General features: G+C 27.2%; 1 protein-coding gene across 6 annotated transcripts; it reads left to right on the top strand.

Moving 5' to 3' along the window:
* Window positions 1–2,887: 2,887 nt before the first annotated feature.
* jet (F-box and leucine rich repeat protein jetlag) lies at window positions 2,888–20,960 on the top strand. Of its 6 annotated transcripts, XM_087165638.1 has the most exons (6): window positions 3,806–3,859; window positions 4,539–4,703; window positions 7,697–7,797; window positions 8,474–9,026; window positions 12,647–12,778; window positions 13,709–20,960. In XM_087165638.1, exons 3-6 carry the CDS (start codon window positions 7,758–7,760, stop codon window positions 13,866–13,868), a joined length of 885 nt encoding a protein of 294 aa, XP_087021764.1. In that variant the 5' UTR covers window positions 3,806–3,859; window positions 4,539–4,703; window positions 7,697–7,757; the 3' UTR covers window positions 13,869–20,960. The 6 variants fall into 6 exon arrangements, with proteins under 6 accessions (XP_042907822.1, XP_042907823.1, XP_015905238.1 ...); XM_043051888.3 differs by lacking the exons at window positions 3,806–3,859; window positions 4,539–4,703 and adding an exon at window positions 2,888–3,096; XM_043051889.3 differs by lacking the exons at window positions 3,806–3,859; window positions 4,539–4,703 and adding an exon at window positions 2,888–3,119.
* The last annotated feature ends 3,078 nt before the right edge of the window (window positions 20,961–24,038 follow it).

The following is a 24,038-nucleotide window of genomic DNA, read 5'->3' as shown; positions in this document are numbered from 1 at the left end:
TTTGCGTATGTAGTCAATGATAAAAGACAACAGATATGTGACATTGATTGGCTCAATAACTTCATTCCATGGAATTAAAAGTTAAACACCATAATATTATCATTCATGTTGGTTTATATTACAGTAAAAATATGATTCGGTCAAAAAATTTTTATAGATCAAATAATGCTTATGTTTTATTGTTTAATATAATGCAATTTAAAAAGTAAGTTAAAAAAAATCTGTGTTATATAAATAGTATGTATATAATATATAACATCTTATACGTTATAAAAAATTACAGATATCAGCATGGTGATAAATTTAGTAGTGAATCAAGTTAGTAAGCCCGAAAAAAAGTTTAAGAAGTTATTAAGCATGTGAGTAATAAGAAGTGCTGTTTGAAAAAAGAAAAAAAAAACTTTTGAAGTTCACAAAAGCTTACTTCATTCATTTTTAAATACATATAAATGATTTTCCTCTCTTATTAATAGTTTCCAATTATGCTTTTAAGTAAATTTTCTGGAATGTGCATGCCCTTGAATTGCAAGAATAAAATCTAATACATTAGAATTTTTCCTTAATACAAATTTAAACTCCATTTTTTCATCGCTATTAATCCTGCAGTGGACTGATCGTTAAGACACGGTTACCAGTAAAACACTGAAGTCAAGCACCACTGGCTGCAGTCAATAAGTGGGTGAGTAACCACTTTGATCAGCTTGCGTAGGGACTGAGGGTGTGCTGTACCGGTTCTCCTAAAACTGTTTTACCATGAAGTGCTAGACTTCGCATGCAGGACGTCGGGTTACTAAATCAGGGGAGCCATTCCTTCTGCAGATGATCAAAATTGCGATCGCATGTCTTCGAATCACCAAAGTAAATAAAGCAACCTGATGCAATACCTTTCGCTGATTGGTGCCAGAGTTATGGCAAACAGTACTAATCTAACTAGCAGTCAATAACAATTGTTTGTGTCAACAACAATTGCCAAAAGAAACAAAATTACCTTAAAAAATATGCAGCTGTTTACCCGGGAGAGATTACGAGTTAGCCCTTAAATTTCATACTCTGTCATGATGGGTTTTTTTCTTTCTCGTAAGCTGTTGCCTGGTTGTGGACTGAAATTTGATGAAGGTACACAGGTAGCAATCTATAAATCTTTTATGCTATATCATGTACTGTGCTATTTTATCAGTAACTAAAACGATCTATGTGAGCAAAAATTTATATATAGGTAATACTTCCATATTGGAATATGTTTGTGTCAACAACAATTGCCAAAAGAAACAAAATTATCTTTAAAAAATACACAGTTGTTTACCCGGGTGAGATTACGAGTTAGCTCTTGAATTTCATACTCTTTCATGATGTTTTGTTTTCTTTCTTGTCAGCTACTGCCTGGTTGTGGGCTAAAATTTGATTTAGGTACACAGGGAGCAATCTATAAACCTTTTCTGCTAATGGACAAACATATTCTTTTTTAAATATTGAAAAACCTAAGGTCTATAACGAACAATGGTTGCATGAGTGACTTACAAAACATCATTGTAAAATAGTTTATTCACTTAATACTAAGTCCCATAATCAAGTATTAATGTTGCTTACACAAATAGAAATAATATATATATATATATATTCTAAATATATATATATTCTTGTTATATAGAAATTATGCAGATTCCTTAATGTTGTGCATTGAAGGGAAACACACATAAGAAAATTATTTATAAAGATATGTGGTCAACAAATATGTACTAAAATGAGGTTCAAATATTGTGTGTCCCGTGCTGTGTGTGAGTCCTATAAAAATTTTACTTTGTATATTTATTGGAAAAACTTAATTATTAGTAAATTTTCTTTAAGAAATTTTATTTCAAAACCAAATTTATAAACAAGTTAATTTTATGTCTAGAATACCAATGTTGATTATATTTATATTACTTACCTTCACTTAATTGGTAACTGTTAAGTTCTAACAAAAATCATAGCAAAATCAATCATAATAATAAAATGTTTCATGCATGATAGAAACATTACTTTTCACTCATTTTCATTTATATAGAATGAAAAAAAAATCAGATTATTATATTAAATGTATTTTTGTATAACACATATAGAGAAATAAAGTAATAAAAACAATCATACAAGTTATTATACATCAATTTTATTTATAAAGCACTTTTTTATTCAGATTTTTATTTGCCATGTGAAGTTTTTATTTAAAAATTCATTATTTCTTAAAATTTTCTTTCTGAAATAAGTAAGATAAGTATTATTTTATTTGCAATAGAATATAGACCAATGTTCATTGTTGAATATTTAAAATAAAATGTTCCGCATGAGAAATTTTCTTACAAACACACAACAACATTTAACAAAACCGAATTCTATTTCATAAAAAACATTTCTTTTTTGATTAACTATGCAATGATTCTAACATAACTAACTTTATTTTCATTATGATCGTATCTACAAAATGTAAACAAAACATCCCAAAACTTTTCCAAATAGTGACAGATACGATTCCTTCCACCTGATTGGGTGAATTTATCAACCAGGCAAAATTCTGGTGCAAATACATCCGATAAGAGTGGTCTTGCTCCAGTCTCGTTAAACCTCGGCAAAACCACGTTCGAGCAACGAAGACTAGTTTTTCGTTTAGACCGGGTTTACGTAAACCGCGGAACTGGGGTTTAAACTACCGAATTTAGACTGCGTTCTGACAATTCAGCCTTAGTGTTTACATTTCTACTGAAAACACCATCCATTTTGGATGCTAATGCACTGGTTAATCCACCAATCTTGTTCTCACTCGCATGTAAAAAATCTTATCCAATGAGAAGGATTTTCACGAAATGATTCTCTTCTTCTACGCAAGTGCAACTACGTAAATCGATTTCAGTTGTAAAAATTTGAAGTGAAGTGGGGAAAAATATTTACTTTTATTCTAAATTGTTGGCAATACTCTATCGTGTTTGTAAATATCCCGTTCAGACTTTTTTTTTTACTGTTCTTTTATTAGTAGCAATTATTTTTTAATGAAAATCAATTTTTTTAAAAGTAATTTTTCTCTCAAGATGCCATAGTGCCCTTTCTTGGAGCTAAAAAATATTGGTGAGCATTGTAAATAAAAGAAGGCAAATTAGTCTGGTTATGATGTGATATGCTAATGAGATATCTATTTTCTCTAATAGTCTCTTTGGTCTAAAATCTGTCTCTAATTTTTTAAAAAAAAGTCATTTTTCTGAATATTATAATATTTTACCACAATATGAAATGCATTATTACTGTTGCAAAATTGCTACATTAAAGATAAAGATGTACGGCGGTTATATCAATATATATATATATATATATATATATATATATATATATATATATATATATATATATATATATATATATAATAAGTATAATGATATCATTATTATGTCTGATCTTATAGTTTTCAAAAGTAACTGGTAAACAATTCTAGCAAAATAATTTTTAGTCTAAATATTTATTTCGTTTACAATTAATTAAACAGTTTGAAAGCATTGTTCAATAGATATGTTTAATATTATTCAGTCTTGGTTATAGCAAATAAAATATATAAAAATAACTTTTAAGATAATATTAACTCCTTATCTGAGAAATTCGCAAACATATCTTCTGATAGCCTTTGTAAATATGTCAATTAGTTTTCTGAAAAATTTTGTGTAAGAACTTGGAAGTTGAATTTTTACTAGTTTCAATTAAGTTTTCTTTTGTGTGGCAACGATTGATGTTTTCCCCTTTTTTCATTAGCTATGAAAACTAGCTTTCTTTTAGATTTTTCTCAATATTTGATCTACAATTTAATTTCCTTTTCAGAGTTAGCTTTAACAAACTGCTCTAAGTAATTCAATGTTAGATAATTCAAAACATCAATTAAATTTATTGTTAATTCCATTGCAATATTCTATTAACTTGAATGATACAATATTATTTTTAGTTCGAATATATAGTGCTTAAGTCTTACGGGTAATAAGTAACTTATTACCAAAGCGTGTATTACCAGAATACCAGTAATAGCTGTAACCACAATTATTTAAATCTTTCTGGCATCAATAATAATATTGTCCTTTTTATGCCACCTTAAAAGGGTTAAGTATTAAAAGTTTTGTTTGATTTGATGTTAAGAGTAATTTCCTTTTATTTTATTTTAGAAGAAGTAATCCAACATATTAGAAAACCTGGTAAGGAAAGAAATAAAAAAAAAACTGGAGTAGTTAAGCATTATGTTATGTGTACAGTTGAATCTTAATTGTTTGAGTTTCTTATTAATCTGGGTTAGAATCACTTAATCAGCCTTGCAAAGTAGCCTTTAACTATTGATAACAGAGGTTAATATCCAAAAAAGAAAGAACTGAATTGCAATTGGATTCGTACAATGTTTTCAGCATAATTTCACTTTTAAATCTGCCCATTGACCAAAGTGTTGCTAGTTATGCTTTTTCATATGTATTGTCTTGTTTGTACCGTTACTAAAATTATCTTTATAGTGTTAATAATATCTATTATGATTGTTTCTGAAGATTTCCATGTCTAGCGTGCAGAAATTCTACTAAGATTTAAAAAAAAAAAGAATTTAAGTTATTTTGTTTTGAGAAGGGCAGTTATCCTCATGCTAATGATGAAGAAGAAAATGAAGATTCGTTTCAGTTTGATAACAGCACAAATAACACATTTGATGCTTTTACGTAAGTTGATGAACTTCTAGGTTGCTTGGCTTTATATCAGATTTGGCTAATCTTATTAGGAAAGGTACCACTTTCAACAAAGAAAGTTTTTTGTGTGCAGGGATGAGATTCTTCCTCGGATTTCTGCTTTTTTTCAGATTTTTCCTGCTAATTTCCGCTGAAATGTTTTTTTGCACAAGTTAAAATATTTTATGAGGAATTTAATTTTCCGCGGAGCGAAATTATTGAAGTCCTTATTCCTCCCTCTGAAGTTTCTCTAAAAATCATTTCCTTGGGATAAAACTGGTTGACCTTTATATAGGGATGAGATTTTTTTTGTCTCTTGAATTTCAGCCTTTTTATCAAAAACTCGAATTCTCTAAAAGTTTCGTTTTTTTAAAAAAATAAATATCTCACTTTTCTTTTAAAATTCAGTCGTTGAAGTAAAATAATTATATTTATTTACGATTTTCAAAGATAAACAGAAAATTCAAACTACATCCTAGCTGTTAACCCCTCCGCATTTTTACTTATATTAGCTATTTTCTCCGATTTCACGCACAGAAAATAAGATTCTCTGTATTTTTTATCCGTAAGCGAGATAGCTCAAATTTTCGTAATTCAGCCGTCCCTGCTTCTTGTATTCTGGCAAGAAAGCAAACATAAAAATAGAGGTGGATTTGCTGTGAAAATATTTATTTGTTCATTCAATTAATCTTGTCAATTTTTATTTATTATGTCTAAGCGAAAACAATACAAACAAGCTTTTTAGAAATCCCAAGTCCAGACTCAGCAAATATCTCAATTTTTATTCACGCGATTTTAATATCAATCATCGATTTTCGTATTTACCTGAGTTAAAAGTTGAATGTTGCGATTCTTGTTCAGGCGATTTAAATATTGTACATTGCGATTCTTATTTACGAGATTTAAAAAACCAATATCGCGATTTGTTATTACGAGATGTCGTGATTCGTTTTTGCGGTTGTAATATCGCGCGATTTAAAAATTATGCATTGTGATCTAAAAATTACGCATTTTTTAAATTTGATGTAGAGTTTCATACTTACGTGATTTAAAAGCCTCATATCGGGATTTATAATCACATGGTTATAATCACAAGATTTAAAATCACACTTTTTTTGTCAAATTTTTTATATATATATATGTATGTATATATATATATAAATATATATATATATATATATGTATGTATGTATATATATATATATATATATATATATATATATATGTATATATATATATGTATATATATATATGTATGTATATATATATATGTATGTATATATATATATTTTTGATTTCCTCTTTTTTACTTTCTGACTACTCTCATCCCTTTGTGTGCTACTTTTAAATTTTTCCACAATGAAAAAGGGAAATTTTTTTTATTATAAGCAAACTATAGAACTTTTATGCAAATAGTAAAATTTCTTTCATTTAAATCTGAATAGTGGAGAATATGATGAATGAAACAATAGTGCAAAATTAAATTTTGTTAGTAAACATTTTTAAAGGTTCTGTCAATTAAAAATGTATAATATGGCAATGAGTTACTGGAAATATTTAATAATTAAGTAGTGAAAGTGTCATTTCCCAATTAAAAAGGCATATTAAAATTATTTTTAGAAGAGTATCAAAACTAGGTGTTTTTTAGTGTATTTAAGAAAATATATTCATTTATTATGTTCATGGCAAACAGCATTTTCTCTGAAAATTATGTTAATACAAACAGTAAGCAACGTCGCACAGAAAGTTGGAAAATTAGCTTGTTGGAAGAAATTTCTAAAATTAAGTGTAATTTGAAGTGATGCATCAGTTACAACCATGATGCAGTAAGTAAAGGTATATACAAATTGGATCTTTTCTAAACTGTTTCTAGTTCATTTTTCAGCATTATAATTGTACTAATAATGATAATTTTGGCAAAATTTTGTGTTGGGAACATACATTTTTAACTTGGGATTAATTTTTGTCTATATGTCTTTATAAACAGACTTATATGTTATTTATAATAAATATTTTTAACTATTATTCTTTTTTTCTCTTGAATATTTCTATTTTAAACTTACCTTATTGTTTAGGAGTTACTCTAAAATTATTAGCATAATATATCAAGTTATAGTTTTTATATATAAATTAATTCAACACATAGTTTATTTATTAACCAGTGTTCTCCTTAAGCATTTTTGAAGGGTGGTCTGCCATGCCTATCTTTTGATCCCTATAAATGTCTCCTTTTTTTAAAAATAAGCCACCCATTCCTTAAAAACACTGCCTTTTTTATTCATATTCCATTTTTTAAAAAATTAATTCACTATTTAAATAATAATTACACACTGGAAAAATTATCTGTGTTTATAGGTTTTATCCTGATTACTGTTACATATATTCACTTTATTAGGATTATTCTCAACTTGTTAAATTTTTATAACTTTTTTTCAGGGAGGGATATTAATAAATTTATTAATGGTTTTAGTTTTTAAAACTATTTTTTAAATAATCTTTTTTTTTTTTTCCAAATGAAACGTTAAATGTTTATTTTCTCATAATTTTCAGTTTCAATTTTGTGAAAATATTTCAAGTTGCTTATCAATTAATATTTTTTTATTTTTTAGTTTGCTTTATTTAAAAAAAAATTATTCCCAGAGATTATCTATTAGCATGCCTTTAATTATTTTTATAAACTGCAAATTTTTCTATTATTCTAACAATGGGAGAGAATAAATTTTTGAAATATACACATAAAATAGGATAAGAGGATAATTTAAACATTAAATTCATTTATTACATAATATTACACATTTTGATAAATTTTTATGATGTAGAACAAGTGCCTTTTTAAAAGTTATAGTGGCCTTTTTTTCGAGCCAGCGCTCTACCCTTTTTAATTCCTAGGGAGAACTCTGAATAAATTAATACTTAAAGATAAGACTTATTGTGTAATTAAAAATTTTTTTTTGTAATTTATTAATTAAAAAAATTTTTTTCTTCAGAAAATGAAAGTGTATTTGAATAGAGAAAAAAGAGAAAATTTCTGAATACTAGTGGAATTTTATGGAAGCATTTGAAAGAACCAAACTGATGGCTTTAAATGGTAATTTTTGTTATGAAATTTAGAATAGCTTATTTTATTTCTACTGTTGTGGAAGTGATTAAAGTTATTTATAGTTTGCTTAAAAAATGTCATTTTGCTGATTAAAACTATATTATATATATAATATATTAAAACTATATTATAACTCATAAAAATTGTTTTAAGTCATCTGTAAACACATAATAATTCTATAAAATGATGTATTATATTTATATTTTGTAAGTTATCAGTCCTTTGAAGTGTTAGAAGTTTTCTTAACTTCTTAATATTTTTATTCATTTTTCTGAGCTGCGGTGGTTCAGTAAGTAAAAGCACATAGGTGACATTGTAAGTCAATGGGAATCGATCCTCAGTGGCAGTTTGAAACCATTCGAGCTTCATTATTGATGGGAAGTACAGATGGCCTTTAAATAATGCTGACCACATTACTACAATCATACCATTGGTCACGGAATTATAGTTTTAACTTTCATTATCACAGTGAGCTGTTGCAAGAATATTTTTTATTCATTTCTTCAAAAATTTTGAGCTTTTTTAAACTTATACTATAAACATAATTTGCTTAGATATTTAAAAATCACCTTTTGCTTATTTTTGCTGACAAGCAGGTTCATAATATCTAAAAATATGCTTACATAATATTTGTAATTGCTCTAAAGTGATGTTTTTGTTGCAGATATGGATAACAATAATGAAATAGTGCCTTCTTTGTTAAATATACCATGGACAGATGTATTGTTTAGTAATATATTTCCAAGACTAGAGCCTAAAGATCTTTTCAGTCTACGGGCTGTCTGCACAGAATTAAACTTTTTGGTGTCTGAGTACCTCAAAATAAATAAAATTTGTGATTTTTCATCAGTGTCTCGCACAGTGACTTTGCAAGCTTTCAAAATTTTTACCCAAGATTCCAAGAACTTAAGAGTTATAAACCTCAGCAATTGCAAGTGGTTGGATAGTGCTGCGCTCAATCCTCTTCTTGAGCGTAACAAAACACTACGTCATCTAAGTGTGTGTAACTGTGTATCATTGTCCAATAGTAGCCTGCAAGTATTGGCCAATAATGCAGCTTATTTGAAAATGCTTAATTTGAGTAATTGCCATTGGCCAAGTTCCAGTGCTGTTATTAGTTTAGCATTGAATTGTCCGAAACTTGAATTTATTGACTTGACGAGCTGTTGGGAGGTAACAGATGAAGCTGTTTGTGAATTGGCTCTTAACTGTCCTGGGTAATATTTTTAATTTATTTGAATAATAATAACAATACATATTGTATTTAAAAGACTAGTACAGTGAAACTTGTGTAAGTTGACCGCTTGTGGACAATAGTATGATAAACCACTTAGATCAGCAGTTTAAAATTTTTTTCATCTATGGAACCCTACATGATAACTTTCTTTTGCTGGAACTCCAACTTTATAAATTGAATTCATTAGTATTTTCTAATTTTGAAGAAAGAAGTTTTCTTTCATTTCATCAATAAGGTTAGGTTTTCTATTAAGGATGCATCGAATATTCGGCCGTTATTCGATTTTTGCCCCTTTTGCCTAATATTCCGCCGAATATTGGGTAAAATATTATTTTGAAAACTATTTTTCAACACATTTTTTTTTTTGAAAATCCGAATAGATTTAATAAAGAATAATCTAAAGCCATATTTTTTACAATAGTTTATTAGAAATTGTTTTTACACATATTTGTTGAGTTCTTCAACTTCTTAATTTATGTTTTGAGAGACACAGGGAAAAGCAAAGTGTTTGGAATAGAAGCTAGATTACTTAATAGAACCATAAGTTTTGTAATGATGATTTTTTTTCTTTGTTAATTATATTCCAGTAAGTTAATTTCATAATTTTTTCAACATGTTATGTTTTAAAAATTTAGATTTTTTTTGTTTCATTTGTCTGTTTCAACTGAAGAGAAGCATGTTAACAATGCGTTTCTAATAAACTTTATTCTTTTATTGTCACTTTTTCCTGGTACGGTAAGACAGATAAATTAGTAACATTGTAAACTGTGATTCTCAACGTCACAGTTATATTTCATAATTAAGAACAATTTTTTTTTTCTGTTTCTCTTTTGATTTTTTTATTAACTTTTCTTTTTTTCAACGTTTTTATAATGACAGCATTTTTTTAACGTTTCTAATGAACATTATTTTTTTAATGGTCACTTTCTTTCTAAAACTATGGCAATGTTAAAAAGTTCAATTTTAAGTTTTTAGTGTTAAATCTTTTGTTTAAAAAGTAAGAACTATTTTTATTTTGGTTTATATCTAGCTTTTTCTTTTTCAAAAACAAATAAATAAAATATACCCTTATAATATTATAGTCATTTTTATTACAGTGCAGAAATTAAGAGGGTTTCTATTAGGCTTTATTCTTCACTTTTTCTTGAAAATACAGTGATTTGAAAACTGAAATATTTGGCTTTAAAATTTTCTCTCAAAAATTAAGATTGATTTTTTTTTGTTTTGCTTTTCTATACAATCTTTGTCTTTTATAGGTGTCTTTATGGTAGCGCTGCATTTTTAAAAGCGTTTCTACTAGACATTATCTATTTTAATGTTTTATGGATAATTCTTTCCCCAGAAAATATTATTTGCAGCAATCAAGTTTTCTTTTAAGAATTAAGATATTTTTTTCTATTTCTTTTTTTTCAACCTTACAACTTTAGATTTTTTTAATAGCTGTTAGTCAGTTTTTTTTTATCTTAAATGTTTAATATTATCTTAAATATTATCTAATTATCTAAGACATTTTTATTAAAGTTTTTTTCCCCATACCAATAATACTGCTAAATTTTTATCATTGTTCAATAAGGACTAAACTTAGTTCTGTATAAAAAATATTTATTAAGTTTTTTTAAAATTTTTAAATGTTGCTATTCGGCTGTCAAATATTCAGTATTCATCCGATTTTTTTGGCCAAATATTCGGTTATTCGGCCTAATCACTATTTTGTTGCATTCTTATTTTCTATCAGACAGATGAGGAGTAGATTCTAGTCTAATTCTCACTTTGTTTTTTTGTTGTGGATGTTCTGAAAATGAAAAAAATAAGCTGAATTATGGTTTTAATAAAATGAAAACTAAAAACATTTTGTTAACATTAAAAATGGTTATTAAAGAGACATATTTCCTGATTGTTGAATTATTTATTTTGTTTTAAATAGAAAAGTGAAATGAGAAATTAAAGTGTAACTTATTTTTCAGTATTATTACTAGAAAATATCTCTTACGGTTATTATTATTTTTTTAAAATTTTGCTAAATCTTTTAGCTTTTTTGCTTAAATTAGCTATTTTGCTTGAAAATTTTCATAAAAATTAAATATTAAGTTATGAGGTTGATGTTAATACGAGGGTTGTCCATAAAATAAGGTTCCCAATGAATTTTCACAATGAAAAACATGTTTATTGGCATTGAATAATACATGTTTGGAAAGCTTAGACTTCCCTCTTTTTTTCGGCATAATCGCCGTTTAGATCAATGCATTTTTACATGCGGTGTACCATCTTCTTTATGCCTGAGTCGTAGAACTCTGCCGCCGCTCCGGGAAGATAGCTTAAAACAGACAGAATTTGCTTAAACTTCTTCGGCTTTGGCGAGCCTGGATGCTTCCACTAACGGGATTGTTCTTTTGTTTCCGGTGTCATGTAGTGGACCCAGGTCTCGTCCCCAGTGACAACAGAGTCCAAAAATTCCTTGCCATCGGTTTCGTAGGCATGAAAAAAGTCGCAGGCGGCTTTCACACGTTGCCGTTTGTTGTCATAGTCATCCGTCCGCATTTTTGGGACCCACCTTGCTCAAACCTTGGCATATCCTAAGCGGTCTCTCAAAATGTTGTGAATGCAGGACTTACTGACAACAGGGATCATCTCGCTGAGGTCCCGAACCGTCACCCTTCGATCTTTCAGCATTGCTTCTTCCACTTTCGCAATCGTTTCGTCCGAAAACGATGGCCGGCCAGAACGTTGTTCGTCATGGACGTTTGTAAGTCCATCTTTGAATTGTCTGCACCATTTGCGCACATGTTGCGCACTCATACACTCTTCCCCGTACGCCTCACAGAGTTGGGAATGAATGTCCACTGGAGGAACTTTTTTTGCACTAAAAAACAAATCACAGAGCGTAATTGGCACCTGGCATGAGAAACAAATGGAAGCTCCATCTTTCGCGGCTACCAAGACAAGAATTAACGTTGTAGATACCTCGCCGGGGCGGGAACTGAGGAAAAGGGAGCCAAGTTACACACCAGTCTCAACAAATCCTGCTTAACTGCGTTCCTAGCGTCCGCAGCTCCTTGGGAACCTTATTTTATGGACAATCCTTGTATTATTACAAGCTTAAAAATCATCACTTAAAAGTTTTTACTCCCAGAACCCAAGGTTCTGCGGAACACCTTTAGGTTGAGTGCTGACTTAGACACATGCTTAATTTATAAAGCTGAGATTTGATTGTTTTTGCTTATTTATCTGGTGATTAAGATACAGAGACTTGGTCAATTTAACAGTCTTGATTGTACTACATATCAAATCAAAAGAGCCAGTAATGTGAATCTTTTTAAAAAATTTTTTTCTATGTATAATGTATGAAAATACGAAATTATGAAACCTTACCTCCATCAATCTCCTGACCCACAATGGACAGTTGTGTGATATGAAAGTTTCTGTCATTTCTTGAGTACATGGCAATTATTCATATCATACTATTAAATGTTAGTGAGCTTTGTATAGCTGGGATATGGTTTAGATTAGCATGAGTTATTACCTTACTCATACATGTTACATTTAAATAAATTTGAATTTAGTTGCATGAATTATGTAATGACAGTTTTATCATAATTTTAGATTGAAGACGTTATGTGTATCCCGTGTTTATGGTATTACTGACAAGAGCCTTGTAGTCATTGCTCATAAATTAAATTATTTGGAACATTTACATTTGATTGGGTGTTGGAGAATAACTGATTATGGAATTAGGTTAGTAGCTAAAGTCATTTTATCTGATTTATTTTTTATTATTATTTAAAACAATCTTAAACAGTTTTTTCCCATTTTAGATATCTAGTTTGATGTAAAGTAGTTTGTTTAATATTTCATGCTTAATTGCTTTCCTGCAAAACAAATTAGTTTCTCCTCATGCTATTTTTTGAAAAATTGGTACTTTTTAGATATTCCCACGGGTTTAGAACTTAGTGTTAATTGTGAAATTGAGTTTTATTTAAAGATATTTTCTTTAGTAGTTTTGAATTATGTTCATAGCATACGAAATGTATGAATTTTTGATAGTCTTGTTATTTTTAAATTTTAATTTTGTTGTAGTTATGCATTTTCATCAACGTCAAGTTTAATCTTTTCCTTAATTTTGAAATTTCAAAACAATCTTTATAAAATGTTTTTCATTATCTTCTTTCATAAATAATAAATTTGTTTTCTAAATTTTGATAGAGGAATAAATACTTTTTTATTACTATTCTTTGTTTCTCTTTTTTATAAATTTTATTTGTGCCTGTTTATTTTGTTATAATAGTTTATTGTGTGATCAGAATTAATGCATTATGGCAGGCAAATCAAAATGCACTATAGTTGAGTTGGCTTGTAATCGTGTCAGAATATATGTTAACTGTTAAATTTGAGCTTTAACAACCTTAGAATTAAATTATGTCGCTTGACTGAAAATTGTTTATCTTAAGGCGATTAACTGATTATTGCAAACTGATATTAAGAGTTAAATTAATATAAGAAAGTTTTTTGAAGTCTTTGTAAGATGTGAGACCAACCAATATATTTTCAATTTAAGTGTTCAAAATATTATCCCACTGATTCTGTGGTCCTGAAATATACATCAAAGAGAATGCTTTGTGTTTATTGCTTTTTTGAAATGCTAATTAGTAATGTTTTCATTTTCAGACTTGTAGGAGAGTATTGCAGGCACTTAAAAACATTAAAAGTTGAAGATTGCCGTTCTGTCACAGAACTAAGTTTGATTGGTCTGCGTTCCCGGATTCATATTGATCGCATATCAAATACGCTATGTGTTCGAGTGCCAAGAATGTCTCTGCAGATTTAAGTTATATTTTTGGAACAGATTTTTTTATGACAGTTTATAATTTTTTTATTGTTTTTACTTTCATGTGTGAGCTAAGTCAAACAGTTCTTCAACAGCTGGAAAAAAACCTGAACTCTGTGATTTTCATTATTAGATTATATTTTGTCAATTTTTGAAATATTTATATAAATTTGCTTCATGTTTGTTTTCATTTGTAAAAGTGTTCATGTTTGCTTTATTTTTTGTTGAGTTATGAATTATTTAGTTTGGTTATATGTTATAGTACTTAATTTGTAAATTTGTTATGACTTGTAATACTTATTTATAGCTGTCATGTTAGAAAAATAAAGTCTTTAATTTATAGTGTTTTATAGTTAACTAAACTGCTCAAATTCAGAATAAATGAAAGAGAAAAAATTTCCCTTTAGATGCTTTTAGGAAGATAGCATGAGCCGTAGTAATGTGTGTATACATGTGTACATAATTTTGCTCATAGTATATATTTATTTTTGCATTTATATAAATATATTGTTAAGACTTGTAATATTTATTTATATCTGTCATGTTAGGAAAATAAAGTCTTTAATTTATAATGTCTCATAGTCAACTTAAACTACTCAAGTTAAAAAAAAAATAATAAAAAAGGAGAGAAAAATTTTCTCTTTAGATGCTTTTAAGAAGATAGCATAAACCTCAGTTATGTATGTATACATGTCTACGTAATTTTTCTCATAGTATATATTTATTTTAGCATTTACTTACATATATTTATGTATTTAAATATAAAGCATATCTTATCATCAGCCATCTAGCTGTGAATGTAGTTGCATTTTCCATATCATTACTAGATTTATCCAAATTCTTACAGACACTAAATTTAATTGGATAATCTTTTAATTTTTTTTATAAAAAAAGCTTTGAATTATCATTTTGAATAACTGAGGTTCTATCCCTGATGCCGGCATGAAGCCCACTCTGCTTCGGATCAATGGGGGTCAGCTTACCTTGGAAAGTGGATACTGACTACATTGCCACTATGTCACCAAATTGTGAAGCCTTACTCTGTATAATTCTTCTGCTAAAAGATACAGGTTATTCTGGGAATAATTTACTTTAAGGAAAAGGAAATCTAAAAAAGAAAAACAAAATATTTTTTGCTTCGCAAATTGCTGAACTGAGAAATCCCCTTAAATATTTATTGAGACAGTAATACTTTTTTCTTTAATTTTTTAATTTGTTGCACAATTTTTCTTGTTAGGATATGTCAATAATAAATGTTAATTATAACAACAACAAAAAAAAAAATTGAAAATAAATTTTAAGTATTTTATTTAATTAATAATCAGGAAGAATCCATTTATTTTGAATTTTTGTTTTGGTTTTTATCAAGGGTATATATTATCTTAGTCACTCTGTTACAAAACTCATTAAATTGCCATTCATCTCTTTTGAATTAACTTTACTTCCTGTAAAAAAACATATATTTATAACAAACATATAACGTATAATAAAACATATGTTTTATAGTTAAATATGAAATGTTAAGACTCATGTGTCATTCATACTATTAATATATATTTATATTGCTATTATGGTACACTAAAGTATAGCTAATATGTATCTCATTATATTTATTAGATATTTGTTTCACTGTGAATTGAAGTAGCTTAACTTTTTATTTGTTTACTATGGCTATAGATAAAAAAAAACTTTTTTTTCTATTTGTTCATTATGTTCATGATGGTTGTAAACTCCTAATAAATAATTAGGGATTTTTCTTATTTCAATCAAAAATTAATTTTTTAATTTTTATGAAAAGTTATTATTTAATCTGAAAGTTATCCTGAGTTTATTTGCTTCAAAAATTTTATTGTAAATTTTAATTTTGGCGAACAATAAATATTAAAGTACTTATTCGTGTTCAGGGTTTAATAGTGATACAACATCAATGATTAATTTCAAGATTCCCTATTTGTTAATTTGAATAAAATGGGAGAGGTTTAAAAAATGACCGATAAAGTTCTTGCCATTTTTGCTTGGCCATTGAATGAAGTGAGAATAGATATGCAAATTAATGTTTATCATGGTTTGTAAATCTATAGGTTGCAAGTAGGAATATCAGTTGTTATAAAAGCAGGTTCACTGTGCATTTTCATTAATTGTAACTCGTACAGTAGCGGAGGTAAATTGATGTATCCAATAAGTTCATTCAATGTTGTTTGCTTTACGACTTCAAAATGGGCTTATCAGTAGCTGCCCTATGTCAGCGAGTATATCAAGCATTACTAAACATTCCAAATATTGGTTGTCACCCCAAGATACTATTTTCGCAGCACAAAACCACCAATGCACCACCTACTAGTCGCCATGTGGTTCACTTTGAGCTGCTGCCAATAGGCCAAATGGTCACAGCTGATATGCACTCACAATTATTGTAACATGTGCAGCAAGCACTACAACAAAGGAAGCCAGCACTAGTGAATCACAAAGGTGTATGTATGCTTCTATCATGACATCTCCCTGCCTCATGCCATTGAAGTGGGCAAGGATATTATATAATGATATGGTAACCAGACTTTGTGTCATTATTCTTTTTCACCTAATCTTGCATCATCATAAAGCCACCTCTTTCTCTCCCTAGACAGTAAATTTTTTGGAAATTCCTTTGCCAATGAAGCAGACTTCCGCCAAGCACTGGTGAACCTCTTTGCTCCCATAATCCCAGAGTTTAACTGCAAAGGAATTTTAGAGCTGGAGACATGTTGGCAAAATACGCTGGATGACAATGGAGATTACTTTGAGGACTAACATTAGGCTTCACTTTCTGGACATTAAAAACGGCAAGAACTTCATTAAAATGCCTTATAAGAGAAATTTATTTTTTGACGTAAAGTATCTTAAATAACTGGGCTACTTTTCCAATTTTTTGTCGTATTGAATTCTTAAATAGATACTTATATAAACACTTAAAGAATGTTTGAATTTATTTTACAACATGTTCTCTGAAATACTATTTGCTTAAACTTATTTATCAAGTCAATGAGAATATATATGTTAGTTAAAGCATTGATTCAGTTTTAAAATTTCAAAAACTTCAATTACCTCAAAACTCCAATTTTGTACGGAAGGCATTTGTAAAGTCAATTGTCAATATATTTTGATATATATTATTCTACTTTATTCTTTATAAAATTTTATTGAAAAGTTCTGTATTCTTTGAATTATAGGCATATTGTGCAATAGTTAGCCTAAATTTTATTTCGGAAATAAGTTTTTGTTCCTTAATGCTTTCAATTGTATAATTAGTTTTATAGGTGGCTACTGTTTTATTTTTCTTTACATATTTGTAGTTAGCTACATTAATGTACAATGTATAATTTATTAGATATGTACAAAAATTTTAGAGACCTGAATCATAATTTGCATAAATTCCTACTTATCAATATGTCCTAAAAATCCAAATTTATTGTCTCAAAAAACTCAGGCTTTTGCTAGTTACACTTATGTAGGAAATATATAAATGCTTCTAAAATCTGTGTAGCTTGTGGTAAAAATGTTTCTCTAGAAAACTAAGAGTTGTATATTTTACTAATAGAATACCAAAATAGGAACGTATTGAAAAATGTTATAATCTGTAAGATGACTAATTTTTTGTTGCTGAACAGAAAATTATTTTTCACTTTCATTTTTCTTTTTATAAAGTTAAATTTTCCTTGAAAATTTAATTTGTTAGCTCCTTAGCTAAAGGCTTCTTCATCTATTAGTAAAATAAAGTAGAGTATTAATTATCCGGACCATTGCTGATCCGGTTAATAAAAAAGTTTGGTTTATTGGACAGCTTTTTTAAAGTAGCTTCTCTTAACAATTTTTCCAGACTTAGGATTGAGAATTGCTGTAGTGCCTATTATATCATGATGAAAATGGCATGTTTAAAATATTTAAATCTTTTAACATTTTATGTTTTACAAGATTGACTGACAAAAAGCGTTTCAAAATTGAGAGAGCATTTCAAAACATGTCTTTTCTCTTCTTTCTAATTCTTTGAAAAATGAGAAGTCTGTATCCTTACTAGAAGCTACTTGTCAGTTGCTACCCTTTCCCACATTGAAACTAGAGAAGGAAGGAGAGGTTCTTTTCAAGATCGACAAAAGCTATTTTTGACCCCTACCAGCTATTCTGAAAACAAAGAAGGATTTTCGTGAAAAAATTTTAAGGTGGGAAAAAACTCATGGTTCTTGACCGATCAGGATAATTGGACAATTCAGTAAATCAGTGTTCAGATAGTTAGCATTCTACTGTGTACGGAAATTTTACTGTTACAGTTTTGTAACAAATATATTTGATTTCATTCACATTATGAGTTATTTCTGTATATAATTCAAACACCCAAAAGTTTAAATTGTGTAAAATAGGAAAACTGGTTTAAACACACCTCTTACAAAAAAAAAAACATACCTCTGAAAAAAAATTGGATTGTAGAAGTTTACATACTTCAAAAGAGAGGAAAATTTTTAAAAGGAAATTTACTAGAGTATATGTAAATATTGACATTACGTTACAACTATCAAGGTCAATAGAAGATAAGTCAAAACATGAACAGTTTGGTTCTTAAAAAAAGTTTACTGCAAGTTTAAAATTCATTCTTTAGAATTAGTTTATTGAAGTCAGGTTTGAAAACATTGAAAATAAATCTCTTAACTAACTTAATTTTAAGTAAAAGTGTATGCAAACTTTTATACTTTATCTTCATTTTCAATATTCTTTGTTTTTAGCTTTGCTCAATTTTTTGTGTGTGTGTTTTTCTTTTCTTTGTTTTTAAGTGATGGGTGTTTTTTAAGTTTGCGCAACTTGTTTCCGTCTGATGAGGAAGTGTTGAAATTTTCTCATTCTGTTATGTGAAATTAATTAATAATTATTGTAAAGACACTATTTGATGGGTTTTTTCTGATATTATGTATTTGCTAGAAGATTTTTTTGTTAATACCTTTAAATATGATGTATATAAAATTATAGCTAAGTTATTTATTTTAAGCAAGTATAAATAGATCTTCCTATAACTCCATTACTCCATAATTTTTACGAGAGACTAATTAGATATTATACATACATCAAAGTATAAACAGTTTTGATAGATGATGCAGCAAAGTTTACTTGCTTTTGTAAACCATTCTTTATTTTATTTCCTGTTTTTTTCTAATAATATTATGCTCCTTAAAATTCTAGAAATAACATGTTTCTGACTGTAATAATAGCTTGAAATCCTCCTTAACAGGTATCTATTGAAAAATTTATTAATGAAACTCATTGGCATAAATTTCTATGGTAATTTCGTTAAATTTTGAGTAAGTTAGTTACAGTTTTTAAAATTATAATTCTAAAAAATTTAACAGTATTTAGTTGCAGGGTTATGAAGAAAAGTTAGTATTCAGATTATTAAAATTTTATTATTTTTTTAATAATTTTATTGTTATTTAAAAATTTTACTATTACAGTTGTTATATTGTTTTAAACTTTCATTACTAACATGTTTATTTATATTTTATTTCATTTTAATTACATGTTTTATTTAATTTAATTTAGGAAATTATAAATTCATGTGTTTGTTTTAATTTGATTGTTTTTCCAACGATCAACTCAATCGCTGTTTTAGAATATGTATTCTAGCTTTAAAATGAATGATTTCTAATGATTGCAGATTTTTCTTTTTCATGGTGATCTCTTTACAACTTTGTAATGTTGGTTGATTTCTGTTTTATTTTTGTAATTACATGTTTTTTATTTAAAATTATAAAATATTTTAATAGATTTAAATATTAAATTTCTAATTTATCTTGGTTATGAACAATTCATAATTAAGATAAATGAGTTGATCAAATATGAACAATTGAAGTTAAACAAGTATCAAAATCAATTGAACAATTATCAAAATATGAAATTTTTTAATGATGTTTATAGGTTGAATGAAGAATATTTTTGTGACAAAACAATAAAACGATGTAAAAATTTAAAAATCAAAACATATTTATTGCAGTGATAACAATATTTAAGCAAATAAGGTTTTAATATTTTACTGCTTCCAGAAGAATTGGTTTTGAAAGCGAAAAGGGGATGATTCTGCATTTTTTGTTTTAAATCAAAGTGAAATGCATTTGCAAGGTCTCTAAACACTTTCATTTGCTATTTCATAGAGTCATGATAATCTAAGCATTTATAGTTTAATTTTAAGCTCAATAACATTTTAAAGGATAAAACTTACTGTTTGACCACTAATAGTGAGCTGGTCAGTGGAAATTTAGCACCTTGTAAATATAAATATTGTAAAAGCGATTTATATTTAATTCTACATTTTTAACATAAAATGATTATTTTATTTGATAATTTTTAGAATTATTAGATATTAACAGGAAAGTTAAAATTCATTGAAAAATACTTATTTTTGCTTTTACTTGTGTGATTAAGATTATTTAAAAAAAATATTGAATTTCACTATTTTTAATTTAATTTTTAAAAAAATTTAATTGTATAATAATTTAATATCTTTAATTTTTGTAGCATGTTATATGCATTAATTAATTTTATTTTTGAAAAATTCACCGAAGAATGGTTTAACAAACTAGGTCATTGTTATACAGCCTTTTGCTTTATGATTTTGTCTTAAAAATTGCTCATGGAATAATATCATGAGCAATTTCTCCCAATAATTGGATATTTTTCTTTTATAATTCTTTTAAAAAATGTATACCAAATCTTTCAAAAACTAATTCATTGTCATTCAGGCATTTGCTTGTTATTATGAATTTGCCTTAAAAATTGTCTATTCTGTAACATAGGTAATTTTTATGACAAAATCTAGTTAGAAATTGACCAACAATTTCCTTTTCTGTAACACTGTTTGATTATTATAATTATATTTAGCATTGTTTGTAACCAAAAGAAAAAATAAGAATGATTACTTCATATGTGAGATTGTGTAGAATTAGTTGTGCAAGCAGTTGAATGTTTACATTTTGATAATGAATCTGTGTGGATTATCAATAAACAATTTGCCAAATCAGTTAATAATTGTAAATTGGTATTTTAGGTTTAAAGGAATAAAGTTTTATCAAAAAAAGAGTTGAACGGTCTTTTTTTGAGTTAAGTTTTCAAGTTAATTTTCTATACATTGTTACTGCAGGGTGCCTTAAACTAGATTGATGGTTTTCAAAGATTTTTATTAGGAACACAGCTAAAGTTGATATATATATATATATATATATATATATATATATATATATATATATATATATATATATATATATATATATATATATATATATATAGCTCTTGCTTAAAATTTATGTGAGATGTTCTTTTTATAGTTACATATTATATCGTCATATTTTGATGTGTGATTGCGGTTGATGATGGGTATTTCAAGAGTATCTCAATGTGATTTTCGTTAACTAAGAGATTTTAAAAAATGTATTGTTTTTATTTGATTTACAGGTTCACTACGAGCAGCGCACACTGTCTTAAACATTTTGAACTAAAAACACGAAGACTGGAAAGAAATACATGCCCTTTCGCTTAAATTTAATGTTGGTTATTTTTTTCTAACTTTAACCATTATGATTTTATAAATCGTTTAAAAATCCTCAGTCCAATTTAGGACATTCTACATCTGTAACGTGTTTTTTTTAAAAAATGTTTTTCAATATCAAATTGACATTCTTAAAGTGGTCCTCTGAGAAAAAAAAATCATGCATGTTAGAAATAAAAAGTGCTTGCATAGTAGTTTACTATGATAGAAATAAATAACTTTAAACAGTATTTTAAATATTTGCTTTAAAGAACTTAACTCAATGTCTTAAAAGTTTTTTTAAATAAATATTCACAGCTTTTTGCATAAATCCTAATTAAATAAAATTTTCGTAAACTATTGTAGAGTTTATAAGGTTAAAGAAAAAAAAATTTTCGTGCAAAATTAATCAATGTTTATAAAAATTTCAAAATTTATAAATTTTTTGCTACAATTGTAATTTTTTTTATGAAAATTACTAAGAATACAGTTACTCAGAATGGGAAAAATTTTTATTAATCTCCATTTTAAATAAATAAATAAATTTAACTTATAAATTCCACTCTAATCTGATTTGTTTGAAGCAATTTCTGAAAAAAAGGTAAACTGTTCACAGCTTTGATTAAAAAAAAATTTTTTTTTACTACAAGATAATGATAAAACTTTTACTTTTTATTCTATTTCATAATAACTGAAATAGATGAATAACCGTTTCTTTACAATCTTTCTGACTTTTTATTACTATCAGTGTTACAATACATATGAATTTTCTTGTAAAATTCTTTTTTAAAGAATGCTTTTTCTTTCTATATTAAAAAGATAAAAAAATGTAAACGAAAATACCGCTGCTGTTTCCGGTGTTCAACTTTACGTTTTTTTATTTTTGTTCCGCAGAATCAATAAAACTTAGAAACTTGAAATTACAATATTGAGTAGAAAATGTATTTGGGAGTAAAATTGAATAAAAGAAGTCAAAATTCAGTAATTATAGTTCGAGAATTAATGATTAAAATTGTAATAAAAGTACCACACCAGCCGCTTTGCAGTCACAGAAATGCTGCTCAAATTCGCCGGTTTAAAGAGGACTATTTTTATTCGTGAATTTTAAACTTTTTTTGAATATCCTATTTGTTTTTCAGTTAATTTCAATTTTAGCTGATTTTTTTCAAGAATTATTTCTCTTTGAGGTTTAAAAAGTGGTTTTTTATCCATTATTGTAAAAAAGTTATTTATCTCTCTCAAGATCTTTATTTTATAGCTCGTTTCGAATTGATTTTGATTAAAAAAGAAAGATATGTCTCCAGCTATGACTTTTAACTTTTTCTATTGGCATTTTTAAAAAGATAAAAACTTTATTCAAAAGACAAAAACTGTTCCTAATTTTAATTGATATAAGGAAGTATAATATTATCGTTATATACCGCTAACGAGTAAAATTTCTTTTGCTTTTCTCATTGCGTTGCAGTTGCATATTCTGTACTGTAATCATAAGCTACAATATTGTTTTTTCAATACAGTAGATGTTTCCAAGTCATTTCTTCACGATTAACATATTGATGAAATGTTCTCACATGAAATTTTTATTTTTTTCAACGGTAGTAACTGAATTTATTGTTCTTCGCTGTGGAAAGTGCCGGAAAAGTCATGGAGGCGAGCAACATTACCCATGCCACACTTCCACAGATACCCCTTCATAGGGTGGGCCACAATTCACTCATCAAACACAATAGAGGACAACACATAGAGAGAAACATCCATATCATGAGCGGGATTCGAACCAGTAGCCATTGGCTTCACCGCTCGGCCTCCTGGCCTGCTCACATAAAATTGTAATTAATATATATTTTATTTGGAAAATGACCTTTATTTATTTATTTTTTTAAATAAATATAGACTTTTAAAAAAAAAATGTTGAATGAGAACAATCAGAGGAGTGGTGAATGAGCCTCCTAATTTTGTAAGAAATATGTATGTTGTGCTTGATAAGCACTGCATAGAATAAAATTTAAAAAAAAAAATACTACTTGGTGGAAAATTCTAGTAAGTGATACTTCAATCAATTTGAATAATTTTTGGTTTTGAATGTATACATTAATAATAGGAACTAAAATTATACCTTCCCTTTAATTCTTGTTGGCAAACTTTTAAAACTGTAAATCTCTTAATATTCATTTGGGTTCGTTGTCTAGTTCTTAACTTCGCTTAATTAGTTGCCTTAAGAGGTTTTTCTAAAAGTTACTCGTGGACTGTGGATAAATACCCAGGGAATCTTCCTCCACTCTGAAAATAGCCAAACTCTCAATATATATATATATATATATATATATATATATATATATATATATATATATATATATATATATATATATATATATATATATATATATATATATATATATATATATATATATATATATATATATATATATATATATTATAAATCATTTTTTCCCCTTGATGTTTTTTAGATTCTTATTTTTACCATTTTTTTATGTCAAATTTTGTTTAGAAAATCCTTTAATTTCGTAACTTTAAATATTTAATTTCAATTAGGTGCAATATAGATTTATCTCTTACGCTACTTAACTCAAATTAACAATCTAATAGGATTAAAAAAATGAAAACTATGAACA

Source organism: Parasteatoda tepidariorum, chromosome 6 (assembly GCF_982258835.1).
Source record: "Parasteatoda tepidariorum strain Cologne lab strain chromosome 6, Ptep-v5.0, whole genome shotgun sequence".
NCBI lineage: Eukaryota > Metazoa > Arthropoda > Arachnida > Araneae > Theridiidae > Parasteatoda > Parasteatoda tepidariorum.
The sequence above is the reverse complement of the archived record's forward strand: the minus strand, read 5'-3'. Positions and strand labels throughout refer to the sequence as shown.

Excerpts from the sequence above, each read along its gene's own strand:
- jet (XM_043051888.3), top strand. The coding sequence starts at position 7,758 with ATGGAAGCATTTGAAAGAACCAAACTGATGGCTTTAAATG. Across the intron at positions 7,798-8,473 it reads CAAACTGATGGCTTTAAATG|ATATGGATAACAATAATGAA; the intron begins GTAATTTTTGTT and ends TTTTTGTTGCAG. Across the intron at positions 12,779-13,708 it reads ATAACTGATTATGGAATTAG|ACTTGTAGGAGAGTATTGCA; the intron begins GTTAGTAGCTAA and ends TTTCATTTTCAG.